Raw genomic sequence first — 23,967 nt, 5'->3', positions numbered from 1 at the left:
CTGCCTCAGCTTTCTGGGTAGCTGAGGTTACAAACCTATGCCATTGCATTTGGCTGAAAACATGTTTTTGTTTTGTATTGTTTCTTGGTACTGGGAATTGAACACCGGGGCTCTTACCACTGAAGTACATCCCCAGTGTTTCATATTTATTTATTTTAATTTTAAGATAGGGTCTCCCTAAATTGCTGAGCTGGCCTCAAACTTGTGATCCTCTTGCATTAGCCTCCTGAGCAGCTGAGATTACAGGTGTGTACCACCATAACAGTTTATTTTCTCTTCTTTACACAACAATCCCCAATGCAAGCTGGGGAATGTTCCCAATTCTGTCTCTCATCTGTCCCTGTGTCCTATTCAAATTCATATTACCTCCAGGCACAATGGTGCAGAAAATGTTTTTTCATAACACCAAGACTAAATACGAATTATTTATTCTAGTGTTATTGAGGACACATGCTACCACCCACTGAATTCTCACAGAAGCTTGCCTAATGCTTTCTTTGAAATGCTACCTTCCCATTCACTATAACTTAGTTTTGCCTGTTTTTAAACTTTATGTAAGTAAAATTATATAGTATGTATCCTTTGGCTCCATTGACTCCATTTTGTTTGAATTCATTTAAGTTGTGTTATATAATGGTCTTATTCTCACTACTGTGTAAAATTGCCATGTGTGACTCTAACGATTATTGATGGGCATTTGGGTAGTTTTCAATTGTTATGAATAAAGCTGTTACTAACAGTCTGTTTGTAAATGTATGTATAGTATGCATTTTTAGATAAAATCTTAGATTTGTTGGCTAACAACTATTTTTGTTGGTTTAAATTCTCCTGACCCACTGGGCATAGTGGCTAATGCTTGTAATCCCAGCCTCTTAGGAGGCTGAGGCAAGAGGATTGCAAGTTTGAGGCTAGCCTCAGCAATTTAGGGAGACCCTCTCAAAAAATAAAAAGGACTGGCATATAGCTCAGTGGTGGAGTGCGCCAGGGGCAATTCACAGTACCACAAAAAATAAATTAGTAAATTGATAAAAATAAATTCTTGTAATCCAGGATGTTCTCTACCTGATCAACATTGCCCTCAGCTCATGATGTAATTTGTATGGTTTATAACATATACATATGCCTTTGCTGATGTGTTCATTTTACTTTTCTGTCAGTATCCTGAAAGACAGCAACTTTTTCTTGGGTTTCTGCAATGTTATGTAAGGATATAGCTCTCAAATACTATTAACAAGTTATTCTGGTCAAGGAGTTAGCCAAGTACGGAGGCACACACCTGTAATCCCAGCAGCTGAGGAGGTGGAGGCAGGAGGATCACGAGTTCAAAAGCCAGCCTCATCAACTTAGCAAGGCCCTAAGCAACTCAGCAAGATCCTGTCTCTAAATAAAATATATATATTTAAAAAGAAAAGGCTAGGCATGTGGCTCAGTGGTTAAGCACCCCCGGGGTCAATCCCCAGTACCAAAATAAAACAATAAAATTAAGTGAGTTCACCTGCCAAGGTCAATCTAAATCAGTTTTACATAAAGAATTTCCCATTGTTCCACAACTTGTTCTTGTGAAATTCTATCCTTTCTGATCAGAGAACAAAACAGGTGACTCCCCAGAGCACTTGCACCTGCTACACCTCCCAGGGGGACAGAGTACCCAAGCTGAGAATTGTAACTGTAGCCAGACTGCTCCCATCAAGTGTATTCTGCGGGTGGGAACTCTTCTAGGAACAGGGAAGGCTGAGTCTATCAATGTGCAATCATCCAATAGGTTTTTAGTAAGTGCAATGTTTGTTCATAGCAGATTTTCCTGGCAGATTGTGACTTCTCTGAGGATAAGGACAAGCTTGTACCCATCTATATACACCTTGAATAGTGATTGAATGACAGAGGCCCAATAAATGTTAAAATGCATGCTCTCTGTTTGAAATGAAATGAATGGAAAGAATATAGCAGATAGTTGGCCAAAAGTAGAGTTAATTATTTTTGAGAGAGAGAATTTTTTAATATTTATTTTTTAGTTTTCGGTGGACACAACATCTTTTACTTTTTTATGTGGTGCTGAGGATCGAACCCAGCACCCCAAGCATGCCAGGCGATCGCGCTACTGCTTGAGCCACATCCCCAGCCCCAAGTTAATTATTTAACAAAAAAACAACAACTTTTTTTGTAGTTGTAGATGGCAGAATGCCTTTGTTTTATGTGTTTATTTTTATGTGGTGCTGAGGATTGAACCCAGTGCCTTGCAAATGCTAGGCAAGTACTCTGCGCACTGAGCTATAGCCCCAGCCCAAAAAGTAGAGTTAATTATTGAGAAACAATCTTTCTCTATGGAATTGAATGACAACTTATATGTCCATCATTATAAACAAACCCCATGCTATGGAATGTTCCACAGCAAAAACAATGAGAGTGAATCACACACTGACATGGAAGTCACTCCAAATTTAAAAAAATTTTTCAAACAATAATTGTATAATGTTTTAATCTTTTCTGATGCTAAGGACCAAACCCTAGGCCTGTGCGTGTGCTAGGTTAGCTCTTTGCCACTTACTTACATCCCCAACCTCAAATTCAGAGGAAAAGGCCTAGAAGATTCCTTACCACAGTATTAATGGCAGTTACCTCCAAAGGACAGAGTAGGAGATTGTGGTTGGTGTCAAGCGGACTTAGCTTTATCTAGAATGACTTTTTTTTTTTTCCAAGATAACACTTCTGTGTAGTTTATGTAATTAAATTGTGCCAAGATTTTAAGCAAACTTCTCTTTATTTCAATTTCTCTACTACCTTACCACTGAACTATCTTAAAAGGAGCACAACAGACCTCTTGTGGTACTGCCAATATGTTTCCTTTTCTAAGTATAGACATATGATCACTCTTTTCCCTCCTAAGCATCATTAAAAAGGAAGAGAAAGGAATAGATGAGTTCCTTAAACAAACTCAGGCTTGACAAGGTCCTGGTAGTGACAGCCAGGCCTTTCAAGAGAGAATTCTGGGGCTGGGGATGTGGCTCAGTGGTAGAGCTCTTCCCTTGGATGTGTGAGGTACTGGGTTCAATTCTCAGCACCACATACAAATAAAGGTCTATCAACAACTAAAAAATATATTAAAAGAGAGAGAGAGAGAGAGAGAGAGAGAGAGAGACTGACTTCTGTAAAGTGAGGCCAGGCATCAACTGAAGGGGAGAAGCAAAGGCAGTTGATTTCCATCCACATTTAAGAGAAATTCTCTCTCCAAGAACTGAGCATTTCCACTGGGTTAAAGCAGCAAGAGAAGGCAGTGAGAAGTGCCAAACAGCAGAGGAGAGTGATTGTTTTAATTCTATGATAAGAAGTTAAAGAGAAGGGGAAGCTCGTACAGGATTTAATGGAAAAGAAATACACAGAAGGTAGTGCACGTATGCTTAACTAATTATAGCCTTGGATAAAAGTGTCTTTTGTGTGTAGCGCTTTACAGTTTGAAATATCCATTCTCATACAAATGCAGCTCAAAGTCCAGGCTAACCTCTGCCACTAATACACTGCTTATCTCCGATCCATCAGTGAACATCCTTTTTTGTGGCTTAAGTTTCCTCAGTGAAGCAGAGGAGGATTGGGATGACTAATCCTGAAGCGCAGCCATTCTCTGATGTTTAGCCAAAGCCTAGGGCAGTTCAGAAGCTACCAACTCACAAGCTAGCGCCTCTTCCTCTTCCCTGCGGAGAGGAGGCCAGGCATTCCCACTGCTAGGTCGGGATTCCCCAGTTGACCAGAAAAATAGGTCCGACTGTCTCCACAACCGTGCGCCCCATTCTCTACAGGTTCAGGTCACTTGAGAGTCTCCGCAGTGATGCATCTAGTTCCAAGGCCTGGAAAAGTCCCGCGGGCGCCCCGGCGTCGGTGTTGGGGAGGCGGGAGCGAAACGCGCCGGCCCGTGACGTGGTCCAATCCGTGACCGACGCCGGCAGTTTCGTCCAGACGGGTGGACTGGCCTCTCCGCCGCCTCCGGGACAGTGCGGGAGACGGAGACGGGGGCGGGTCCAGGACGTGGCCCAATGAAGGCGCGCGCCGGGGCGGCGGAGGCGGGGCCTAAAGGCGGCGGAGCCAATTAGCGCGCGCCGCGTCCGGGGCCGGCTGGTGCGCGAGACGCCGCGGAGAGGTTGGTAGCTAATGTAACAGTTTGCAAACCGAGGGGAGTTGTGAAGGGCGCGGGCTGGGGGCGCGCAGCCGGCCGCGTGGGTACGTCCGCGCTGCGTTTGTCCCAGAGTCGGGGCCATTGGAGCGGAGGCCAGAGGTAGCTGGAGTGGGGATGGAGAGGGTGCCCGGCCACCGCTCTTAGGGGAGACAGCGTGTGCTGCCTCCGGGGGCGGGTCGGTAGCGGGAGTGAGGGCCGCAGGGAAGCCGGTGCGTTGGGCCCAGCAGTTCGGGCCCTGGGTCGCCCCCACGCGCTAAGGGTGGGCCGGGATGCGTTTCCGGGAGTAAGAGCGGCCGCCTTCGTCAGGTGAGACTTAGGTGTTAACACCGGGTACTCGATATCCACCGACTAGTAACCTTACCTCTCCCGGCACATCGTCTCTCTGGGCAGCGGGGCAGGGGGTGGAACGGGGAAGGGGAGCGGGTGGAACAACCCGCAAAGATGCCGAGCAGGAGACAGGCCGTTCTATCTTAACCACCCCCAACGTCATCACCTCTCAGTTCCTGTCCTGGCCCAGCCTAGCTTTCCCAGCCACCTAGGAGCTCCAGGTGTGAGGAGATAGTTGAGCCCCGGCCCCACCCCGGGATCCTGACAGCTTGCATGGCACTGTGGTGCGCCAGTTACTGGTAGTGCAGTGGACCTAAGGCCCTTGTCTCCTTCCTTTTGACCTATTACCTTCTCTGTTTAGAGATGTGGTGGAGCCAAAATTGATGCTCTTTGGGCTTTTCAGTGGACACTCTGAGATGATTAGAACAGTTGGAACCCATCAAGAGGGAAGGACTGTAGACTGCTCTGTTTTGGGATGTCAGTTCTGCTCATGGCATTCAGTTTCAAGTGTTTTTTTCCTCCTCCTCCAGGGGCATAATGGCAGCCACAGTCGGAAGGCAGAGGCCAAGGAAGCTAGCCTGTTGGGTCTTGATGGCTGTCCTGTTGGCAGATCTATTGGCGCTGAGTGGTATGTACACTGCAGAGGGATCAACAGAAGAAATGATTGGTGCAAGGGTCAGAAGATTTTACAGCTACTGGACCCAGACTTTTTTCTTTTTTTTTTTTTTTTTTCGCTATCTTTCTCCATGGAACATGGAATGCTTTAGAGGGCCCAAAGGAAGGTGGGAGTAATGGGGCTAACTGACAAACTGTTTTCCCATCAGACACTCTGGCAGTGATGTCTGTGGACCTGGGCAGCGAATCCATGAAGGTGGCCATTGTCAAACCTGGAGTGCCCATGGAGATTGTCTTGAACAAGTGAGGATAGCCCCACTGTCAAGGGTGGGCAGTGGAAGATTCTGGGCTCCAAGTGGGTGTGTGTTCCTCATAGTGCTCACAACAGACTTTAGTGTCTTGAATTAATGAATGAGTGTGGAGTAGTGAGACTCCTGGGGTTCCTACCCTGCATCAGGTACCTGGGCCTGATGTCTCTTTTCCTCAGGGAATCTCGGAGGAAAACCCCAGTAACCGTGACCCTAAAAGAAAATGAAAGATTCTTTGGAGACACTGCAGCAGGCATGGTGAGTCAGCAGCCCCCTTCAAAGAGTGGTGGATTCAGTTGTTCCTTTATTGATCTCTGTGATGTAAGGCAACTAATCTTGGCCTGAGCACCTAACACTCTGCTTCTTCTTTACCTCCTTTCAGGCCATCAAGAACCCAAAGGCTACGTTACGTTATTTCCAGCACCTTCTAGGGAAACAGGCAGATAACCCCCATGTGGCCCTGTATCGGGCCCGTTTTCCAGAGCATGAGCTAAGCTTTGACCCACAGAGGCAGACTGTGTACTTCCAGATCAGCCCGTGAGTGTTCTATTGCAAAAAATGGGCAGAGCAGCCCGACTGGGGTCCTTATTTGAGTCTCCTTGCCTCCAATTACCCCTCCTTCTCTTAGGCAGCTTCAGTTCTCACCTGAGGAGGTTCTAGGCATGGTTCTCAATTACTCCCGGTCCCTGGCTGAAGATTTCGCAGGTGAGTATCAAGGTGGAGACAGTGGGAGCCAGGCTCTCTGGGATCTAAAACCTTGATTCTCAAATGGGGCCATTTTTGCCTCCCAGGGTACATCAGGCAGTGTCTGAACACATATTTGGTTGTCAAAACTAGGGATATGGTACAGTGTCCTCTAGTGGGTAGAAGCCAGTGATACTGTTATACATCCTGCAATGCACAGGATAGCCCCCAACATCAGAGAATTATCTGGCCCAAAATGTCACACTTTATCTAAGGTATGGAGCAGGTGGGACTCTGTTCTGTTGTCCTCTGTAGAGCAGCCCATCAAGGATGCTGTCATCACCGTGCCAGCCTTCTTCAACCAGGCTGAGCGTAGAGCTGTGCTGCAAGCTGCTCGAATGGCTGGCCTTAAAGTACTGCAGCTCATCAATGACAACACTGCCACTGCCCTCAGCTATGGTGTCTTCCGTCGGAAGGATATCAATGCCACTGCACAGGTGAGCCAGAGAGGCCTCTTGACTAGACATGCAAGATAGCTGAGTCTGAGGATGCAAGTCATTTGGCCCATTTTGCATCTTGTTTGCATGGTTGGCCCATACAGCAGCCTCCTCTCAGCCCTCATTGAAACTATTCAGGTTTTTTTTTTTTTTTTTTTTTGAGAGTTGGGCAGCTTCTTGGATGCAGGCAGATGGATAGGCATCCCACCTGGTATTTGATAAAGTTCTTATGACAGTTACCTTGATGTCTTCATAGAATATCATGTTCTATGACATGGGGTCAGGCAGCACCGTGTGTACCATCGTGACCTACCAGACTGTGAAGACCAAGGAAGCTGGGATGCAACCACAGCTACAGATCCGGGGCGTGGGGTAAGCTGGAGCTGAGAAAAGTTAAGACCTTCAGGTCAGGAATCCTCTCCTGGATAAAGTATCAGTCATGGTGGGGTAAGCCCTCCCAAAGAGTAAGGGGGACAATTTGGGGAATACTGAAAGGCAGGGAGGTTCCTGGACTTAAAATCCATGAGACTTCAGGCCATATGCAGAGTGTCAAATTCAGTCTTTTTTTTTTTTTTCTTAAGCTCCTTTATTTTATGGTAAAAATGTCTACTTTACTTCATTTGTCAACTGTGGTCGTTTTTCTTTTCTTTGTCTCTTTCTTTTTTTTTTTTTTTTTTCTTTTTTTGGTATAATGGATTGAACCCAGGGGCACTTAGCCTCTGAGCTACATCCCCAGCCCTTTATTTTGAGACAGTTTCTCTAAGTTGCTGGGAATGGATTTGAACTTGGGATCCTTCTCCTGCCTCAGCCTCTGTTTCATGGAATATGCAGCACCCACCTCATTGTGTTTCTTTGTTTTTCTTTAACATGGACACAGTACTTTTATTTCATTCATTCATTTATTTATTTAGATGTAGTGCTGAGGATTGAACCCAGTGCCTCACATGTGTGAGACAAGCGCTCTACCACTGAGGTACAACCCCAGCCTCATTGTGTTTCTTGAACCCATCTTTTTCTGTGACTCTTCACCACTACTACCCCAGAACAAGCTACTGTGACTTCTTACCTGCAGAATTAAAAAAAGAAAGGAAAAAAAAAAAAGATTGCCCTGGCTGGGTACTTATAATGTTAGCAACTCAGGAGACTAAGGCAGGAGGATCTCAAGTTCAAGTATATCCTAGACAACTTAGTGAGACCCTGTCTCAAAATTTAAAGAAGTAGGGTGATGTATGTGGTATAGCTCAGTGGTAGAGGGCCCCTACCAGTGCAAAAAAAAAAAAAAAAAAAAAGATCTCCCGGCTTCTAGTGACATCCTTTTTTAGTTCTTTTTTTTTTTTTTTTTTAATATCTACTTTTTAGGTGTAGTTGGATATGATGCCTTTATTTTGTTTATTTATTTTTATGTGGTGCTGAGGATTAAACCCAGAGCCTCACACTTGCTAGGTGAGCGCTCTGCCGCTGAACTACAACCCCAGCTCCCCTTTTTAGTTCTTTATATTGCAAGCTAGCAGGTGGTTCTTTAAAACTAAGATCTATCTGGGTACAGTGGTACACACCTATAGTCCCACTATCTTGGGAGTCTGAGGCAGGAGGATCACAAGTTTAAAGTCAGCCTTAGCAATGTAGCTAGACTCTAAGCAACTTAGCAAGACCCTGTCTCAAAGCATAAAGGGTGGAGATGTGGCTCATAGTTAAGTACCCCCTGGGTTCAATACCCAGAACCAAAAAAAAAAAAAAATTTCAGATTAATGGGCTGGAAAGGTACCTCAGTGGTAGAGTGTTTGCCTAGCATGCTTGAGGCCCTGAGCTTGACCCCTAGCACTGCTAAAACAAAATACTGATTTGATTTTAACCTATTTCTTTAAAAATTCCCTTGTGCCTGTATCACCTGCCTCCCTCAAGTAGCCAAACCCTCTTACTCGTTGATGCTTGGCATACTTACCCTCTTTGGAATTTGTCACATTCTTCCTTCTTTATACTATTGTTTAGGCTGTTCCCTCTGTTTAGAGTGTTCTTTCCTTTCTTCCCATAGTTAAATCCAGCTCATCCTTCAGGTTTCAATTCAAGCATCAGTTCTTCAAGACAGCTTGACATCCTTGAATAGCACAGATCTCCTCTCGCATGTTCTATAAGCCTCATTTTCTTTTCCTTTATAACACATGAATGATTACGATTTCACATTAGCAGGGTCATTCAGCTATTAGATTAGAAACTTCTTGACAGCAAAGACCATGTTTATCCCCCAGTTCCTCCCTTCACATTTGTATTTCCAGAAACAAGTACATAGTTAATACTCAGTGAATGGTGTTGAATGAGTGGGTGGATGAGCTGCCACTGTAAGGTGTCAAGTGTGCTGTGAAAAGTTGAGGATAGAAGATATGTCCGTACTTGGAGAACTGGGGTGGATAGGGTCCCTGAAACAAGCACAGGGTACCACCTGGGGATGAGATTCAGGCTCCTGAGCCAATGAAGAGACATTGTATTCCTCACATCTTCTCTGCTCCCTTTCCTTAATAGGTTTGACCGTACCCTGGGGGGCCTGGAAATGGAGCTTCGGTTACGTGAGCACCTGGCTGGGCTCTTTAATGAACAGCGCAAGGGCCAGAGAGCCAAGGATGTGCGGGAGAACCCACGTGCCATGGCCAAGTTGTTGCGGGAGGCAAATCGACTCAAAACTGTCCTGAGTGCCAACGCTGACCACATGGCCCAGGTGCCCACTTGGAGCTGCTTGAGGATAAATTTGCCCCACCCAAAGAATGGAGGGCCCTGCCATTCTCCCAAATTTCTAGTCTTGTGGATTTACCCTGCCCACCCAGAGAGCAGGATCTGGTCAAGAACCCTCTGATACCCTTCATCTCCCCTAGATCGAGGGCCTGATGGACGATGTGGACTTCAAGGCAAAAGTGACCCGAGCGGAATTTGAGGAGCTGTGTGCAGACTTGTTTGAGCGGGTGCCTGGGCCTGTCCAGCAGGCCCTACAGGGTGCTGAAATGAGCTTGGTGAGGGTGTAGCGGGAAGCAGGGAGGACAGGTGGATGTCAAGGGGAAGGGTCAGTGTTGGAGAAGAGCATTAACTGCTTATAGTCACACTTCCTTTTCTTTCCCTACTGCAGGATGAAATTGAACAGGTGATCCTGGTGGGTGGGGCCACTCGGGTCCCCAAGGTTCAGGAGGTGCTGCTGAAGGCTGTTGGCAAGTGAGTGTGGGGGTCGGGCATGGGGCCTACTTCTGCCCAGGGCATTGCTGCAGGGCCGGGCAGCTGGAGGGCTGAGGCAGGGGAAATCCTGGCTCCTGGGTGGATGGCACTGAAGTCTGGGACTCTCATAGGGAGGAGCTAGGCAAGAACATCAACGCAGATGAAGCAGCTGCCATGGGGGCTGTGTACCAAGCAGCTGCACTGAGCAAAGCCTTCAAGGTGAAGCCATTCGTTGTCCGCGATGCAGTGGTCTACCCCATCCTGGTGAGTGAACTTCTCTCTGATCAGAAGATGAGTTCCCTTTGCCTCTCCAAGTGTGATCTCACTTGCCCACACTAACCTGTCCCATTGATTTTCTGCTGAGAGACCCCCTCCATCCCAACCTCAAGAGAGACCTGCCATCCCTGCCCTACAACCTGCTCTAGTTTTCCAGTGTGCCTTCTCTGCCTGCTGTGTAGGTAGAGTTCACAAGGGAGGTTGAGGATGAGCCCGGCGTTCACAGCCTAAAGCACAATAAGCGTGTGCTCTTCTCTCGTATGGGGCCCTACCCTCAACGCAAAGTCATCACCTTTAACCGCTACAGCCATGATTTCAACTTTCACATCAACTATGGTGACCTGGGCTTCCTGGGGCCTGAGGATCTTCGGTGAGGGGCGGTGGAGCAGGATGGGAGTTCCAGGGAAGGGTGGTATGGCTGTCAGATGACCTAAGGATTTGGGGGAGGGAGATGTGGAGCCTGCAGGGCTAAAGTGGGAAGCAGATAGTTGGGTTAGAGTGAGGTTGTAAGCAGCCTCTCCTAGGAATGCTTCCATTCTCTGAGCACTTCCTAGGGTAGTGCCCCTAACCTCTGGGGCCCTAAGGCTATATAACCTGGTATTGGATGTGGGATGGGTGGGTTTCCTCAAACTCTTTTTTCCCTCTCAACCAGGGTATTTGGCTCCCATAATCTGACCACAGTGAAGCTAAAAGGTGTGGGTGAGAGCTTCAAAAAGTATCCCGACTACGAGTCCAAGGGCATCAAGGCACACTTCAACCTGGATGAGAGTGGTGTGCTCAGTCTAGATAGGGTGAGAGCAAAAGGAGACCTGTGTGCAGAGCAGGGACCTGGCTTTGCCAGCCTTTGCAAGAGTGGGTTCCATAGGAAAAGGGTTTTAGATTCAGATCAATCTTGGTTGTAGACAACAGCCAACCTCTTCAGGGTTAGCAAACCTCTGAGGCTCTCTAGTGGGGCCTTTTGCATGGCCTATACATGCTTATGGACTTTGTAACTTGCTTAGAAGGAACTCTATACTCTATATGGGTAAGAACCTTTTTTTTTTTTTTGGTGATAGTGGGGATCCATGCACATGCTGAGTAAGGGCTCTGCTGCTGAGCTACACCCCTGGTCTGAGAAACCTATTTTTGAAGAATAGTTCTGGGCCTGATATCTTCTAGCACATAACTTTGGGAAATGATGACCCATGGAGACATGAAAGGCTCTGAGGGGAAAAGAGAAGCTATGATCCTGTCCTTGGGCCCATAATCAAAGGGGTTAGGGTAACCACCCAGGAGTCCTTAGAAAAGGTAGGTGAGAGACTAGGCCAGCACAGCTGCCAGGCCCAAAGCATGCATAAGCAGGCATTCACCATGGTAGGGTGTTTGTGAAGAAATATGGGTTGGTATTTGTGTTTATATTGAACCTTTGTCTTCAGGTGGAATCTGTATTTGAGACCCTGGTGGAGGACAGCCCAGAGGAGGAATCTACTCTTACCAGTAAGGATGAGTATGTGCATATGTGTGTTAGCATGCACAAATGGAAATGTACTCATGTGTAGCTTGGGAGGTGGGCAGGGCATTGTCCTTGGATCAGGGTCAAGTCATGGTGTGGTTCCCTTTTGATCTTTTGGGCTTCCTTTCCCCTAGAACTTGGAAACACCATTTCCAGCCTGTTTGGAGGTAGTACCACACCAGACACCAAAGAAAATGGGACCGATGCTGTCCAGGTAAGCTCAGGATGGAGCCTGGAGAGCAGTGTGGAGGCAGGTAGCAGCAGCAGAGGCAGGGAGTCAGGTGGACATCCCAGCTGCCAGGGATGCAGAGGACCTCATCTTCCCCCTTAGCTTGTGCCAGGTTTAGCATTTCCTCTTATTCTTCTGTACTGGGAGCCATTCTGTGTACCAGAACCCAAAGCTCATTTCTCTCATGCTCAGATGCTCTCCCTTTGCCAGCTAGACTGCTACAAACCAAAAAGTCCCAACTCTGTCCCTGTGGTTGTCGTCTGTCTACCCCCAAGCTGTGTCCTCAGTGGTGACCCCTTTTAGAGCAGAGGAGCTGGTGTGCCTGAGGCCAGGCCTGGCCCACAAGCTCTTCTAGTGATTGTAATATGAGGTGCCTGTCATTGTTTCCCAGGAGGAAGAGGAGAGCCCTGCTGAGGGGACCAAGGATGAGCCTGGGGAGCAGGCGGAGTTCAAGGAGGAAGCTGAGGCCCCAGTGGAGGATACTTCTCAGACTCCACCCCTTGAGTCTAAAGAGGACACTCCTGAGGGAGAAAAGCCTCCTGAAAAAGAAAGTGGGGACAAGTCTGAGGCCCAGGTGAGCTATAGGTCGGGGAAGGCCAGTGGACCTAGGGGCAAAGGGAGTGGATGGATGCCTCTTTATTACTTACCTGGTGGAGAAGGCAGAGGCCTTTTCTGATGTCCCCAACTCTTGCCATCCAGAAATCCAGTGAGAAGGGGGAGGCAGAACCTGAGGGTGGCCCTCCAGCCCCTGAAGAGGAGAAGAAGCAAAAGCCTGCCCGGAAGCAGAGGGTGGTGGAGGAGATTGGGGTGGAGCTGGTAGTTTTGGACCTGCCTGACTTGCCTGAGGATGAGCTGGCTCGTTCAGTGCAGAAGTAAGTAAAGACTGTACGCATGTGTGAGGTAGGCACAATGTGGAATGGTGTACTGGGAGGGGTCCGAGTTCTAACCTACCTCTCCCACATCCCTGCTTCTTTGTTCCACAGACTTGAGGACTTGACCTTCCGAGACCTAGAGAAGCAGGAACGGGAGAAAGCTGCCAACAGCTTGGAAGCTTTCATCTTTGAGACCCAGGTTGGCAGGCTGGAGCAGCATCCCCTTCCCCCTGGCACTTGGATTGAAGGAACCGGCTCTGAGCCTTGCACTTGACTCACTGCGTGCATGCATTTGTGTCCTTTGCTAGGACAAGCTGTACCAGCCTGAGTACCAGGAAGTGTCCACTGAAGAACAGCGTGAGGAGATCTCTGGGAAACTCAGTGCTGCATCTACCTGGCTGGAGGATGAGGGCTTTGGGGCCACCACTGTGGTGAGGGGACCTCCCATGAAGTGGTGGGGAGGATGAAAGCTCTCAATTTCCTCTCCCAAGGTCAGAGAGTGAGAAAAGCTAGGGTGCAAGCCATAAGCAAGGAATTAGGCTGAGCACAGTGGTGTACACCTGAAGTCCCAGCTACTTGGGAGGCTGAGGTCAGAGGATCGTTTGAGCCCAGGAGTTTGGGTCCAGCTTGGGCAAATAGAGCTAGACTCAAAATAAGAGGAGCTCAGTGATAGTGTGCCAGCCCCACATTCATGAGTCCTTGGGTTCAGTCCCCAGCGCCAAATAAAACAAGGACTCAGGGTTGACTCTAGGACTCTCCTGTCATCACCTCTGCCCACCTCATGTACCTCAGATGTTGAAGGAGAAGCTGGCCGAACTGAGGAAGTTGTGCCAAGGGCTATTTTTCCGAGTGGAAGAACGCAAGAAGTGGCCTGAACGGCTGTCTGCCCTCGACAATCTCCTCAACCATTCTAGCATGTTTCTCAAGTGAGTGGCCTGCTGCCCTTTCTCCACTGTTTATTCCTGCCAAGGCCATAGCTTATTCCCACCTGTTTCATTTTCCCCATGCACAAACCCCTCTGCCCCGGGGCTGATTTTCTCTTCTCTGGTTCCAGGGGCGCCCGGCTTATCCCAGAAATGGACCAGATCTTTACTGAGGTGGAGATGACAACTTTAGAAAAAGTCATCAATGAGACCTGGGTAATCACTGGGTGAATACATAACTGGTGTCCACAGGCCGAGTGACTTTCAGTCTGAGGGAAGAGCCTGAGGCTGGGCGGGACTTTGATTTCATCTGGGACAGAGACACCTGCTCTCCCCCTGTCTGGCTCTGAGCCTATTCTGGCCTTACCCACAGGCCTGGAAAAATGCAACTATGGCTGAGCAAGCCAAGCTTCCTGCCACAGAGAAGCCTGTGTTGCTCTCAAAAGACATCGAGGCCAAGATGATGGCCTTGGACCGCGAGGTGCAATATCTGCTCAATAAGGCCAAGTTTGCCAAGCCCCGACCCCGGCCCAGGGACAAGAATGGCAACCGAACAGAGCCTCCCCTCAATGTCAGTGCCAGTGACCAGGGGGAGAAGGTCACCCCACCAGCAGGTGAGGGCAGGGTACCTGGCTCCAGGTTCTGTTGGGCAGGGAAAAGTCCTCCTTTCCCTTCTTCTTACTCCTGCTTTCCCTCCAGGCCACACTGAGGATGCAAAGCCCATTTCAGAACCTGAGAAAGTAGAGACTCGTGAGTTGGGAAAACCATGGTTGGGAATGGGAATGTTGCATTAGCCTAAGAGTAGACAAAATGGAAAGCACAGCCTGTTTCTGGACAGCCCATGAACTGTAGATGGCCTTTACTCTTTTGAAGTTTTTTTTTTTCTTTTCTTTTTTTTTTTTTTTAACTATTATAGCTTTATAGTTATACATAGTAGTTTGGTTCATCCCAACAAACTCAATACTTGAGGTATTCGTTTTAAAAAAAAAACAGAGACCAAATGTGACCCACACACACTAAAATATTTACTAACTGGCTTTTTTTTTTTTTTTTTGTACTTGGGCTTGAACCCACGGACCCTTAACCACTGACCCACATCCCCAGCCCTTTTTATAATTTTTTTAGAGGCAGGGTCTTGCTAAATTGCTGAAGCTGGCTTTGAACTTGGGATCTTCCTGCCTCAGCCTCCCAATCCACTGGCATACACTGCCACACCTTGCCTAAAAATTCTAACCTCTCCTTAGCTTCTCCCTCCCCACTCCTTTCCTTCTAAGACTAATCCATTCCTTCCAAAATGCAGGATCTGAACCAAAAGACACGGAGCCTCTAGAGTTGGGAGGTCCTGGAGTAGGTAAGGGTGGAACCTGGAGTATGCTGGGCAGTCTGGTGGGCTTGGAGGGAAAACATCTGCAAAGAATTGGGGCTCACTTACCTCTCTTCACCTTCCATGCTTTCCTTGCTCTCCCTTACTGCCAACAGACTCTGAACAGGAGCAGCCAGCAAGACAGAAGAGGCCTTTGAAGAATGATGAGCTATAACCCCACTTTCAGTCTCCCCACTCCACTCCAGCCCCTTCTCCTACCACCTCTATTTATTATACATCGGGGTGGGGGGAGGGGCTGGTCCTGCCCTCAAAGGCTCAAATTCCTTCTCTCTCACCTGGGAGGGAGTGTGGAGAAGGGGCAGGATGGGCCACTCATCAGTTCCTTCTGGGGTAGCTCTGTGGTTAAACCTGAACTTATTCTGATCCCCTCCCTACCCCCAATTTCCTACCCATTTGGCCCTGCATTTGGGAAAAATCACTATTATGTCTTAATTATTTGCCTGTGGGTAGGTGAGAGAACAGTCAGAAGTGGTGTATGGAGATATGGGTAGTGGGAAGGATGTCCTGGGACACTGGAGAGCATCTTCTCTGGGCATCCTTCCTTCTTCCCTTTACCATGAAATCAATGTCCCATTTGGGCCAGTGTCTACAGAGCCTTGGTCACCAGGTTTGGTTTCCAAGTGCCTATCTATGTTCTTTTCTTCTTCCAAGGTCTTCTCTTTCCAAAACCCCTCCCCCCAGTTCCCATCTGGCTCCTTTTTTCATTCTTTTTCTTGGCTTCATGGTGCAAGTTGGGTGGTTCCCTGCCCCTTGCCCAAAGCCTTCCATCTGAACTGGCTGGAGTAAATCTCAAGTATTACCACCAGCATGTCTGGCCTCTTGTGGCCCGAGTTTGCAGGGAGCAGGTAAGGGAATCCGGCTGCTCTCCAGGGAATGAGATGTATGAAAGTGCTGAAGCCCCCACTTGTGGGCTGTTGGGCCCAGGAAGGCCATGTAGAGTAGCTGGCATGGATATGAACATCCTGCAGACACTCAAAATCCTTATCTTCCCAATAGCCTGGTACCCCAGGTTCTTAGGACTACCTGCCCCCATCTCTCCTGCTGTTCTGCCTCTTCCAGACAGAGCCTTCCCGCTACCCCTGCCCCTCTGGGCTGACCAAAATGTGCTTTCTACTGTGAGCCCCTATCCCAAGACCCTGGGGGATGGAGAGACCATGGTGTGAATGTAAAAATGCCACCTCAGTCTTTGAGGAGGGCTTTGTGGGTAAAGGAAGATCAGGACTGGCCTGCCTTGTGCATGTTGCTCTGCTAGGACGGGGGTCCTTTCCCCACTATGTTGAGGCCTAGGGAGCCTGTCCTCCAGTATTCTGTCTGTAGCAGGAGCTAGGGCTGCCACCCCAGTTCCAGGACAAGGGCAAACCTGGTTGTGTCAGTTGTTTTGTCTCTCATTTTATTTTTCCTCTCCTTTTTTTTTTTTTTTTGCCACATTGGCAGAGAGGGGCCTAAGGGTCTCATCCCCACCCCCATCTTCTGTATGTTTGAGTTATTTCATTAGCAGTTGAGGCTGGTTGGACAGGTTTGAATCAAATCGTACTTTGCTCCATTGTTAATTGAGAAACTGTTTCAATAAAATATTCTTTTCTACAGTTTTTGTGCTTTGCTTTTATAAAATGTTTATTTCCTGAACATAAATAATTGCTTATTTAGTATAGAAAACTGAGAATATAGAAGTTTGTGTAATAAAATTACCTTTAATACTACCACCAAAGATTAACACTTTAAATTTAACTGAAATTTAACTATTGTATGTAGTTTTTCTTTTTTGGAAACAAAATTTGGCTTTTACCATAACATTCTTTAGATCCCTGTTTTATCCATTTTTTATGTAACTTATTTTCTTGTTATTTATGGTAGGGTCTTACTGTGTTGCCCATGTTGGCCCTAAACTGGGCACAAGTGAGCCTCCTGCCTCAACCTCCCAAGTAGCTGGGACTATACACGATTGGTCTGCCCTGTGACATCCATTTTGGAGGTAGCTACCCCCTTTTTTGCCGGGGAGGGACCAGGGATTGAACTCGGGGGCATTCAACCTCTGAGCACATCCCCAGCACTATCTTTTTGTATTTTATTTAGAGACAGGGTCTCACTGATTTGCTTAGTGCCTCTCTTGCTGAGGCTGGCTTTGAACTCACCATCCTCCTGCCTCAGCCTCCCAAGCACTGGGATTTCAGGTGAGTGCTACTGTGCCCAGCTGGTAGCAACCCTATTTTACAAAAACAATAATCTGCAGTTCATAGAGGATCAGTTATTGGTTTAAGGAATCTGTTAAGGGCTTCAGTGAGGATTTTAAATTCTGACCCATAAGCCCTTGTTCTTTTTACTATGCCACAAGAATGTGTTGATTAGGTTTATCATAGCACAGTTGATTTGGTTGTTCATTAGTTGAGATAGTCGTAATTTACCAAAGGAAGATGCTTATTGTTTTTCATAAGCAGTTGAATTATTATTATATGGTACCAGGGATTTAACCCAGAGGTGCTTAACCACTTAGCCACATCCTCACCCCTTTTTATATTTTATGTGGAGACAGGGTCTCAGTTGCTTAGGGTCTTGCTAAGATGCTGAGGCTAGCTTTGAAATCATGATCCTCCTGCCTCAGCCTCCCAAGCTGCTGGGATTGCACGCGTGTGCCACCAAACCCAGCTAAATTTTTTTTTCTCTGAAGGTTGAGGAGTTTCAGTTTTGAACCTGGAAGTCATATGTCGTGTATATATACATTACATATGTCATGTATATATATAATATATTTAGAACAGTTTTAGATTCAGCATAATTGAGCATGAAGTACAAAGAAATATGTCCTGCCCCCACATACTTGGCCTCCCCCCTCAACCAAGTGCTACATTATCTCCAACATGAACCTACACTTTTTGTTACTCTGTATGATACTGTAACAGTGAGGAATATCATATTTGTCAAATACAATGTCCACCATGAAGACTAAATGCTAATCTAGGCAGTAATGATTGCCAGGTAGGTTCATTGACTAACAAATGTACTAACTGGTGTGGGATGTTCCCGGGGGCAGGTTGTGCATGGAAAGCTGGTGAGATTGTAGAGATATTAAAGTTCTTGCATACTGGTGGAGGAAATGTAAAATGGACAGACACTGTGGAAAAGTGTTTTGTTCCCCAAAAAGTTACAGAATTATGGGACCCTGGAATTCCACTTCGGATATATACCCCCAAAAAACTGAAAACAGGAACTCAACAGAGATCCTTGTATGCAAATATTGGTAGTAGCATTATTCACAATAGTCAAAAGGTAAACCTTAGTGTCCATTAATATTTAACAAACAAAATGTAGTATATGCACACAATATTTAGCCACAAAGAATACTTAGCCATAAAAGGAACAAAATTATTATATATGATACAACATGGATGAGCCTTGGATACATATATACTAAGTGACAGAAGCCAAGCACAAAAGGTCACATACTGACCATATTATTCTATTTATACAAAATGTCTAGAATAGGCAAATCCATAGATACGGAAAATATATTAGTGATTGTCAAGAGCTAGGAGAAGGAGAGTATAGAGAGTACTAAGTTTCTTTTATAGTTATGAAAATGTTCACTAATTAGTGATGATGACCGTACAGCCTTATGAACATACTAAAAACCACTTAATTACACACTTGAAAATGGTCAAATAGCAAGGATGGTGGAATGTGTTGGACATCATTATCCAAAGTACATGTATGAAGACATGAATTGGTGTCAACATACTTTATATATGACCAGAGATATGAAAAACTGTGCTGTAATAAGAATTGTGTAATAAGAATTGTAATGCATTCCGCTGTCACTTATCTTTTTAAAACAATTAAAATGTTCAAATATAAGGTACTTGAATCATATCTGATTTTTAAAATGTATGCATAATATACTTATTTAAATTTGCTCTCTTTAGTTGTACTATAGATGGAGAAACTAATAAATGCAATTTTGCAGGCCAGAGTAGAGATTCCCCCACCATACACACACACCTTTTTTTTTTTTCTTGGTCAGTATTTTCAGAATATCTTTTTAAATTCTTCTGTCTGCAATTTAAAAAAAAATTTTAGTTGTAGATGGACACAATATTTTTATTTTATTTGTTTATTTTTATGTGTTGCCAGGGATCAAACCCAGTGCCTCACCCATGCTAGGCAAGCACTCTGCCACTGAGCTACAGGCCCCCCAGCCCCTCAGAGTCTACTATTAATGCACTATATTACAGGGTTTTCTTTTCTTTTTTTTTTAAAGAGAGAGAGAATTTTTAATATTTATTTTTTAGTTTTCAGCGAACACAACATCTTTGTTTGTGGTGCTGAGGATCGAACCCGGGCCACACGCATGCCAGGCGAGCGTGCTACCACTTGAGCCACATCCCCAGCCCTCGTTTTCTTTCCCAGTACTGGGATTGAATCTAGGGTGGTACTCTACCATTGACCTACATCCTAGCTTTTTTTTTTTGGAGACAGGATCTAAGTTTCCCACACTGGCCTCAACTTGCTGTCCTGCCTCAGCCTCTCAAATCACTGGGATTACAGTCACTGGGCTCCTATTTTCTATTTCGCTAACTTCTGCTCTTATCTTTGATTCTATCTTTCTTTGGATTTATCATCTTTTTAAAAAATTCTCAAGTTGGACACTTATCTAATTAATTTTTAGACATTTTTCTAATGTAAATATGTAAGTCTGTAATTTTCCCTCCAAGTATCCTGTGACTACAGCGCACCGTTCTTAACAAACTATTCATGATTTCTTCTTTGATCCATACGTTATTTCATGGTATGATTGTACTGTATTTCTTTTGAACAGATAATGCATTCAAAATTTGAAAGATACTGGTTGGGGTTGTGGCTCAGTGGTAGAATGCTTGCCTAGAACAGGTGAGGCCCAGGGTTCAATCCTCAGCACCACATAAAAACAAACAACAACAAACAAATAAAATGAAGGTTAAATTCTTTAAAAAATTTTTTGAAAGATACTTATTAAGGATGTGCAGGGAAAAATCTCTTTCCTACACTCTTTCTCTTATCTCCCAGCTACCAATTCCAATATGTGCATTATAGGAAACAGAAAAACACAAGCAAAGAACAAAGTCATCAGTCACAAGCAGCTTAATTGGGTGTGTCCCTCCAGGTCCTGTGTGTACATGCACAACATGTCATTTTGTGTGGTTGAGATCAGAGTGTGTATTGTGCTTTTCTACACATCATGAATATTCACCAATTCAAAATCCCAAAGTTAAATGAGTATTTTTTTAATATTTATTTTTAGTTGTAGTTGGACAAAATACCTTTATTTTATTTGTTTTTTATGTGGTGCTGAGGATCGAATCCAGGGCCTTGCACGTGCCAGGTGAGTACTCTACCACTGAGCCATAACGGCAGCCCTACATGAGTATTTTTAATAAACAAGACTACACTACACCAGGGCTGATTCACATGTGGGAGGCACTGGGTTCGACTCTCAGTGCCACATATAAATAAGTAAATAAGATAAAGGTTCATCAACAACTAAAAAAATGTATTGAAAAAAATACACTACACCAACTCTGTTAGAAAAAAATTATCTTTCTCTGAATTCATAGTTTTAGCAGCCATTAAGAGACAGCAGCATTTCCCCTTTGTTAACCATTCTGAGAAATTGTTTTCTTTTTAAAATTTATTTTTATTTTTTAATACCTTTATTTTATTTATTCATCTTTTTTAATAGTGCTGAGGATTGAACCCAGTGCCTCACACATGCTAGGCAAGCGCTCCACCCCTGAGCCACAACCCCAGCCCCTGTTCTCTTTTTCATAAGTGTATTTAATCCATTTACTTTTTTATTTTATTCATTTATTTATTTAGTTTGGTACCAGAGATCGAACTCAGGGGCACTCGACTATTGAGCCACATCCCCAGCCCTATTTTTTGTATTTTATTTAGAGACAGAGTCTACACTGAGTTGTTTAGTGCCTCGCTTTTTGCTGAGGCTGACTTTGAACTCGTGATCTTCCTGTCTCAGATTCCTGAGCCACTGGGATTACAGTTGTTTGCCACCACACAACTTTTCCTTTTTCCTCTCTAGCTTCTGCATATGAAAGAAAACATACAACTCTTCACCTTCTGAGTTTGACTTACTTAATGGTCTCTAGTTCTATCCATTTTCCTGCAAATGCCATAATTTTATTTTTTCTATAGGACTGAATAAAACTCCATTGTGTATATACACCACTTTTTATTTATCCATTCATCTGTTCATGGATACCTAGGCTGATATAGTTTAGTTATTGTGAATTGTGCTGCTATAAACATGGGTATGCATGTATCACTGTAGTTAGATGACCTTAATTTTCCAGGATAAATACTGAGGAGTGGTATAGCTGGATCCTAATGTGGTTCCATGCCTAGCCTTTTGGGAAACTTCCATATGGATTTCCACAGTGGTGGAACTAATTTACAATCCCAACAACAGTGTGAAAGTGTTCCTTTTCTCTCCAACATTTATAATGTGTATTCCTTTTTTTTTTTTTTTTTTTTTTTTGTAGCTATAGATGGACAGCATGCCTTTATTTACTTTTATGTGGTGCTAAGGATCGAACCCAGGGCCTCACACATGCTAGGCAAGCGCTTTGCCACTGAACTACAACCCCAGCCCCTATTATGTGTATTCTTGATGGCTGCCATTCTGAGTGGTGTGAGACGAAATCTCAGTATAGTTTTGATTTGCATTTCCCTAATTGCTAAATGATATTGAACATTTTTCCACATATTTGTTGGTTATTTGTATTTCTTCTTTTGAGAAGTGTCTGTTTAATTCATTTGCCCAATTGTTACTTGGGTTATTTGATTTTTTTTAAAGAGAGAGAGAAAGAAAGAGAATTTTTTAATATTTATTTTTCATTTTTCAGTGGACACAATATCTTTATTTTATCTTATTTTTTTAATGTGGTGCTGAGGATTGAACCCAGTGCCCCGTGCATGCCAGGCGAGCGCATTACCGCTTGAGCCACATCCCCAGCCCAAGGGTTATTTGACTTTTTGATGTAAAGTTTTTTGAGCTCTTTATATATTCTAGTTATTAATCATCTGTCAGAAGAGTAGTTAACAAAGATTTTCTCCCATTCTCTAGGTTCTCCCTTCACATTCCAAATTTTTCCCTTTGCTATGCAGAAGCTTTTAAATCTAATGCTCTCCCATTTATTAGCTCTTGGAATTACTTCCTGAGCTTTAAGGGTTCTATTGAGAAAGTCATTGCCTATGCCTACATACTGGAGTGTTGACACTATGTCTTCTTGTAGGAGTTGAATAGTTTCCTAGGTCTTTGATCCATTTTGGGTTGGTTTTTGTGCAAGGTGGGAGATAAAGGTCTAGTTTTATTTTTCTACATATGGACATCCAGTTGTCCCAGCACCAGTTATTAAAAAGGCTGTCTTTTCACTGGGCACAGAGAAAAGCATACACCTGTAATCCCAGCTACTCAGGAGGCTAAGACAGGAGGATCACAAGTTTGAAACAGCTTCAGCAACTTAGTGAAGCCCTGTATCAAAAAGTAAAAGAGAGCTGGAGATGTAACTGAGTGGTAAAGTGCTTCTGGGTTCAATCCCCAGTACCAAAAAAACAAAACTGTCTTTTCTCTAATGTATGTTTTTGGCACCTTTGTCAAGGATCCAATGACTATAGATGTGTGTAACCTATTTACTTTTACTGTCATTATAATTATGGCCTATTAGGTGGGGACTTTAGAGTTGATTGGGATTAGATAAATACTGGTGACTTTAGAAAAAGGAGAGAGACCAAAAGATATACACATGCCTGTCTCTCACTGTCTTGAGAGTATGCCAGCAAGAAGGCCATCACTAGATGTGGTCCATGAACCTTAGACCTCTAGAATCATGAGCCAAAATAAATCTCTTTTCTTTATAACTTAGCCAGTTTGTAGTAATGTTACCTGCAACAGAAAATGGACAAAGGTAGATTCTTTTATAATTTACAGTTGTCTGCTGGACATTTGATTTCTTGGATATATTAACCACTGTTCTTATTTTATTTTTGTAGTGCTGGGGATGGAACCCAGAGCTTTGTGCATGTTAGGCAAGCATTCTACCACTGAATTACATTCCCACCCTAGTTATAATTCATTTAAAATCTGTGTATGATAACTCCATTTTCTGGACCCTCATTGGGTATATTTCAATTCATACTTTTTCCTTGATGTTTACTTAATTCTTGTCTTCTTCAATCCATGTTGGTTTATTTATTTTTTAGTGCAAAGCACCGTGTGTAAACAACTCAAAATGTTTGAGGTTTTGGATGATGTTATCTATTAGAAAAACTTTTGCTAATAGCAGGGAGTTAGGGTGAAGGAAGATCACTTTTTAAAATTTTTTTTCACTTGTAGATGGACAAAATACCTTTATTTTTGATGTGGTGTTGAGGATAGAACCCAGTGCCTTCTACATGCGAGGCAAGTGCTCTGCCACTGAGCTACAACCTCAGCCCCAAGGAAGACCATCTTAATCTTGCCATCTCAGGACCATTTTGCTTCTTAAAAGTATTCTCGCTGCCAGGGGGCATGGTGGCAGCTAGGGAGGCTGAGGCAGGAGGATCACACGTTCAAAGCCATCCTCAGCAATAGCGAGGCATTAAGCAACTCAGTGAGACCCTGAATCTAAATAAAATACAAAATAGGGCTGGGGATGTGGCTCAGTGGTTGAGTGCCCCTGAGTTCAATCCCTGGTACAAAAAAAAAAAAAAAAAGTTATGCTTGCTAGACAGGGTAGTGTATGCCTGTAATCTCAGTGATTTAGGAGGTTGAGACAGGAGGACAGCACATTTGAGGCCAGCCCCAGCAACTTAGTGAGACCCTGTCTCAAGATAAAATTTGAAAACAGCTGGGATGTAGCTTATTGGCAAATTATCCCTGGGTTCAATTCCCGGTACACACACAAAAAAAGTGTCCTTGATGAATTTCCTCATATTTTCACGAATTTTTTACCTGAGCATATGAATGTGTTGAAT

General features: G+C 44.7%; 1 protein-coding gene across 4 annotated transcripts; it reads left to right on the top strand.

Moving 5' to 3' along the window:
• Positions 1-4,094: 4,094 nt before the first annotated feature.
• Positions 4,095-16,553, top strand: Hyou1 (hypoxia up-regulated 1). Of its 4 annotated transcripts, none has more exons than XM_027930557.3 (26): positions 4,095-4,129; positions 5,023-5,120; positions 5,317-5,410; positions 5,595-5,673; positions 5,798-5,952; positions 6,044-6,120; positions 6,415-6,596; positions 6,853-6,968; positions 9,114-9,306; positions 9,461-9,595; positions 9,709-9,791; positions 9,923-10,055; positions 10,250-10,437; positions 10,720-10,858; positions 11,483-11,543; positions 11,694-11,773; positions 12,180-12,362; positions 12,488-12,660; positions 12,772-12,859; positions 12,969-13,091; positions 13,453-13,586; positions 13,715-13,799; positions 13,957-14,197; positions 14,283-14,333; positions 14,884-14,934; positions 15,063-16,553. In XM_027930557.3, exons 2-26 carry the CDS (start codon positions 5,030-5,032, stop codon positions 15,119-15,121), a joined length of 2,994 nt encoding a protein of 997 aa, XP_027786358.2. In that variant the 5' UTR covers positions 4,095-4,129; positions 5,023-5,029; the 3' UTR covers positions 15,122-16,553. The 4 variants fall into 4 exon arrangements, with proteins under 4 accessions (XP_027786358.2, XP_027786357.2, XP_027786360.2 ...); XM_027930556.3 differs by lacking the exon at positions 4,095-4,129 and adding an exon at positions 4,145-4,264; XM_027930559.3 differs by lacking the exon at positions 4,095-4,129 and adding an exon at positions 4,153-4,209.
• Positions 16,554-23,967: the final 7,414 nt, after the last annotated feature.

The sequence above is a fragment of the Marmota flaviventris genome, chromosome 9 (assembly GCF_047511675.1).
Source record: "Marmota flaviventris isolate mMarFla1 chromosome 9, mMarFla1.hap1, whole genome shotgun sequence".
Taxonomy (NCBI): domain Eukaryota; kingdom Metazoa; phylum Chordata; class Mammalia; order Rodentia; family Sciuridae; genus Marmota; species Marmota flaviventris.
The sequence above is the reverse complement of the archived record's forward strand: the minus strand, read 5'-3'. Positions and strand labels throughout refer to the sequence as shown.